General features: G+C 64.9%; 1 protein-coding gene across 1 annotated transcript; it reads left to right on the top strand.

The window, feature by feature from the left end:
- Positions 1 to 1,040: 1,040 nt before the first annotated feature.
- ABHD14B (abhydrolase domain containing 14B) lies at positions 1,041 to 4,921 on the top strand. The gene is made up of 4 exons (XM_075939485.2): positions 1,041 to 1,194; positions 1,908 to 2,134; positions 2,744 to 2,985; positions 3,675 to 4,921. Exons 2-4 carry the CDS (start codon positions 1,924 to 1,926, stop codon positions 3,855 to 3,857), a joined length of 636 nt encoding a protein of 211 aa, XP_075795600.2. The 5' UTR covers positions 1,041 to 1,194; positions 1,908 to 1,923; the 3' UTR covers positions 3,858 to 4,921.
- Positions 4,922 to 5,070: the final 149 nt, after the last annotated feature.

Raw genomic sequence — 5,070 nt, forward strand, 5'->3', positions numbered from 1 at the left:
CACACAGACATTATACACTCACATAAATAGTGTACACAGGATCAGCAAACAACAAGCTCCCATTCAATACCCCACATGGCCCCCTTCTATACCATTGTTGGGGCCAGCACCCCCACCTATGGGTGCAGCCATGATCCGGCCGCTTCCCTCAAATTCCAGTAATGTGACACCCCCCACCGGCTGATACGCCCCCACCCCTCACCCCCTTCTAGCTGGCCGGTTGCTTCTCCCCCACTTCTCCTCCCAATCTTCCCCAGCCAGCCCTGCTTCTGGCAGCCAGCTCTCCCCTAGTCTCCTGATCTTCCACGGTCAGCCCCGCTGCACCCCTCTGCTGCTTCTGGCAGCCAGTTCTCCTCTCCTCCTGAGCTCCCCTGGCCAGCCCCGCTCCTGCTGGCCTCCCCCAGCTTCTCACCGATCACCCCTGGCCAGGTCCACTCCGCCCGACCCCCTCCCCACACCGACCATCTCTGCTTCCTGTCGGCTGACGCCCCCCTCCTGCCAGCTCTGCTTCCCGGCCCCAACCCCCTTCCTCCCGGCCAGCCTCGCTCCCCTCTCAGCCCAGTCCCCCCCCCCATGAAGTGTGTCCAATATTTTTTTAAGACTACCTGCTAACCCTATAATGTCTCCAAAAAAAGTGGCTTTGCATTGTAATTGAATCGCATGATTCGCTCTTTTAGTTTTAAAGTATGGCTGGCTGTGTTATGCAGTAAGCGCCCAATTGCACATGTAAAAAACAAACTAGGAAGTACAATGTCCCAGACTTAAGTCTGTATTTTTTAAGTAAAGTTTATTTGTTAATTTAAAAAAAATTAAGTTTAATTAAGTTTTAGTTTCTTTAATTTGATGAATAAAAAGAATGTCCTTTATGACTGAGTATTCAAGAAATGTTCCCCTTAAAAAAAAAATTCCCTGGGTGCACACCCTAATGAAATGTGCTGCGCACGCCTCTGGGGAGTATAGCTCCAGTGCTGTGGGGCTGGGAAGTGGGGCTCGCGCTGGGGGTGCCTGTTCCCTCCTGCTCTTCTCCCCGGGGCGGGCGGTGCTGGCCGCTAGGGGTCACTGTGCCCGCGGCTCTGGCCCGTCCCCGGTCCCCGCCCCCGGTTCGCGCTTCCTGTCCCACCTTTGCCCGGGACGCGCAGGGCGCTTGGAGAGCCTGGGCCCCGAGCCGCGTCTGCTCCGCGCTCCGCTCCGCAGGTATCGCCCCGCCCGGGACCGTGCGCCGCGGCTGGGCAGGGACCTTGGGGCGCAGCTGCCTGGCCCGGGCCCCGAGCGAGGAGCGGTCCGGCAGCACCTGGCCCGGACAGCGGCTCCAAACCCCGCCCCGGGGCCCCCAAAGCCCCGCAGCGTCAGTTTCCCCCTGACCCTGCTAAGAAGCAGCTCGAGCCTCGGCTCAGAAGGGCTGGTTAACCCCCTCTCTGAGGACCGATGGCTGAGCTCAGCCTCGTGCCTGCTCGCCTATGGGACCCTCCTGGGCTCCTGGCCCGGTGCACTCACGGGGCAGTGAGTTCCCCCAGTGAACGGGCACTGCCCACTAAGCAGCCGGGCCATGGGTGAACAGGGCACCCCCTGCCCTTCACGCACCAACTGGCCGTGGGTCAGATAACAGGTCTCCTCTCCCACAACCTGTCAGGTCCTGGCTGGCTGCTGGCCTGACCCGCGGCTGCTTGCTCCCCTCTGGTGCCCCCCATCCGTTCCCCCCACGACAGAAACGTTTCCCAGCGCTCCACCCTCTCCCCGTTGCATGAAGCCGAGCCAGAGACCGGACAGCCTAGGGCTCAGCCCCCCGCCCAGCGCTGAGGGGGGCAGCGAAGCGCTAAGGACATAGGGCACGTTGCGTCTGGATCGGGGCTGTGCCCCCAGTCCGTTCTGGGGCCATGGGGCTCAGCCCAGGTCTCCCTCTCTCGCAGGGCTGCACTCCGAGCCATGGCCGCCGCCCCGCGGGTCACGGAGGGCACCATCACGGTGGATGGGCAAGCCCTGTTCTACCGGCAGGCCGAGCCGGCCCAGCAGCCCCCCAAGCTGTCTGTCCTGCTGCTCCACGGCATTCGCTTTTCGTCCCAGACCTGGCTCGACCTGCAGACGCTGGCAAAGCTGGCGGGTGCCGGCTACCGCGCGGTGGCCATCGATCTGCCAGGTACAGCTGCCCAGCACCGCCCCAGGATGGGGCAGGCCAACGGCCCTAGCCTGCATGGGCGGCATAAGGTCCCCGGGGGGGGGCGGGGGGACACATCTTATCATCAGAACACTATTGCGGTGCCTGGCTCTAACACCTTCCCCGGAGAGCCTGCCCGAGCAGTGCCCGCCTCCGGTAATTCCCCTGTGGCACAGGACTGGGTGGGGAAACTGAGGCACGGCACAACTGCATGCCTGAGCCACACCCATAGGAGTCAGCAGTGCAAGTGAGACGAGAAGCCAGGGGTTCTGATGCAAGTCCCCCCCCCCCCCCCCAACCAGCGGGCACCAGCCTCTCTCAGCCTTTGGCACAGAAGCCAGGTGTCCCGGCTCCCAGCCTGCCTTGCCTCTGGGCACCTCTCCAGAGACTTGCTGCCAGGGAAAGCTGAGGAGCAGCCCTGTTGTGGTACTGGGGCCAGGCTGCTGCTTTCTCCTTCTCCCCTGACCTGCCGTTCTTGTGTGTCCGGCAGCTGGGGGGACTGCCCCCCCATGGTCTTTACCTGGGGCAAAAGGGAGAGGGGCCCGCCGGCGACATCTGTAACCCAAAGGGGTTTTGTCTTCCATGGCCCAGGGCTCGGCCGGTCCAAGGAGGCGACAGCGCCGGCCCCCGTCGGGCAGCCTGCCCCGGGGGGCTTCCTGAAGGCCGTCTTGGAGGCCCTGCGGCTGGAGCAGGCGGTGGTGATCAGCCCGTCCCTCAGCGGGATGTATTCGCTCCCGTTCCTCTTCCAGCACAGCCAGCTGGTCCGCGCCTACGTGCCGGTGGCGCCCATCTGCACCGAGAAGTTCCCCGCCACGCAGTATGCCAGCATGCAGGTACCGGGCCGGGGGCGGAGCCAGGCACTGGGCGGAGCCCGGGCGCGGGGGGAGCGAGTCGAGCTGGGGAGGCAGGTGCGGAGCCATGGGATACGCTGCATTTCTCCAGTCCCAGCTCCCCTGGGATGCCCGGGACTGGGGGGGGGAGGTGTTTTTATGCCCAGAGAGGGCGTTTCAGAGGCTGCTTTTCGGTGTGTTCGTTTGAATGGCCCCGCCCTCTCGGGCCGTGGGAGCAGATCCCGAGCAGGCGGAAGGGAGCCAAAGCGACTTCCCACCATCTTTACGCCTCCCCTGCACCTTTAGCCTGGGCTGGCCAGCAACTGGCCGGGCACGGGGAACCGAGAGCCACCGTCAGGCTGCTCCGCCGCACACGGGCTGCCCACAGCCTCTGGGGCGGTTCTGGCAGTCGGGAGTCCCCTGGCCCGGTGAGAATTCCCCGGGTCCCAGTCTCCGGGGTTCTGGCCCGTTGGCATCAGCAGAGAGTCTGGGGCCGTAGGCTAATGCAGCAAACGTGTGTCCTTTCCCCCGGCTCTAAACTCCCCATGGTACATCCGGACCCAGGACCTTCGCCCTGGCTCCGAGCCCCAGGGACGCTCCGGGCAGGGAGCCACCAGACCCAAACCCCCCCAGTGCTGCTCGTGTGAGCCCAGCGCCGGTAGCTGCTGGCTGAGCCCGTGTGTCCCCCCCAGACCCCCACGCTGATCGTGTACGGGGCCCAGGATGCTGAGCTGGGCGAGGTGAGCCTGAGCAACCTCAGGAACCTGCCCAACCACAAGGTGCTGCGGCTGGAGGGCGCCGGCCACGCCTGCTACCTGGACAAGCCGGAGGAGTGGCACCTGGGCCTGCTGGACTTCCTGAAGAGCCTGGAGTGAGCAGCCGCCCCTCCCGCCCGCCCTCTGGCGCTTCCTGCATGGGATCAGGCCCCCAGCGTTGCTCTGCTCCTCTGCCACTGGGCGCCCAGCCTCCTGGCACGCTGGGGGCCAGGCGCTTGCTCCTTTCCCTCCCGTCACGGGGCCTGTACTCCACTGGCCGCTAGCCCGGCCGAGGCGGGGAAGGTTCCCCAGCCACACGGTCTAGCCCAGGGGTTTTCAAACAACGGGGCATGACCCAGCACCGGGGGGTGGGATGTCGGGCGCTGGGGCTCCTTGCTGCAGGGGGGTCAGGTGAGCAGCGGGGGGGCTGAGGCAGCGACCTGCCTGTCCTGGCACCCCCAAGTGTGCTGCACCCCAGATGCAGCCAGCAGCCTGCTCAGCTGCTAGCTGGGGGTGGGGCACTAGCTCTGCACTCCCATTGGCTGGGAACCTGCTGCTGGCTGCTTCTGGGGGCAGCATGGTCTGCGGGGGCAGGAGAGGCAGGAAGCTGCCTTAGCCCCCCCGCTGCACCGCTCCCTGGGAGCCAGCCGAGGTCAGCCCCTCCTGCCCCCCCAAACTCCCTCCTACACCCCAAAGCTCCAGCCCCACCCCGGAGCCCCCACTCCAGTCACATTCTGTCGGGTCGCGGCACCAACGATTTTCTTCAACAGGGTCTTGAGAAAAAAAGTTTGAAAACGGGTGGGCAGTGCAAACCCATCTAAGTGCAGCCCTAGCTCCTTAGAGTCGATCCCTGGGAGCCCCTGCCAGTGCCCCCCACCCCTCCCTGCACCCCTTAGTCCAGCCCTGCCAGGACCCCCATCTGACCCTGCTCCCCTCCCGGCCCTGCCAATACCCCCTCATCCTACCCCACTATGCCAGCCCCATGCTATGCCAGCCCCATGACCCAGCTGTGCCCCGGCCCCGCTGATGTGAGCCCCCCCGCCTCACCCCATCACTGCTTGGCTTGGGAGCCCCCGGGAGCCACACAGGGACCAAACTCTGCCATTCTGGGTTCGATCAGGGAAGCTTCCTCCCGAACCGCACACTCTGTGGCGACAGCAAATAAAACTCAGGCCTGGGCCTGACTCCAGGCTGCTTTGATCCCTTGCGGCTCCCTTGCCCCCGGCCCCCCCACTCCCTCCTTCCCGCGTGGCGCTGACACCCAGCCGCCTCTCCCAGGCAGCCCACGGCCACGCGGAGGATTCAAATTCCAGCAGGGGCAATGGAGGGCAGA

Source organism: Pelodiscus sinensis, chromosome 11 (assembly GCF_052426305.1).
Source record: "Pelodiscus sinensis isolate ZL-2025 chromosome 11, ASM5242630v1, whole genome shotgun sequence".
Taxonomy (NCBI): Eukaryota; Metazoa; Chordata; order Testudines; family Trionychidae; genus Pelodiscus; species Pelodiscus sinensis.

Coding starts and splice junctions, on each gene's coding strand:
- ABHD14B (XM_075939485.2), top strand. CDS start 1,924: ATGGCCGCCGCCCCGCGGGTCACGGAGGGCACCATCACGGTGGATGGG. Junction 2,135..2,743: donor GGTGGCCATCGATCTGCCAG/GTACAGCTGCCC, acceptor TCCATGGCCCAG/GGCTCGGCCGGTCCAAGGAG. Junction 2,986..3,674: donor CGCAGTATGCCAGCATGCAG/GTACCGGGCCGG, acceptor TGTCCCCCCCAG/ACCCCCACGCTGATCGTGTA.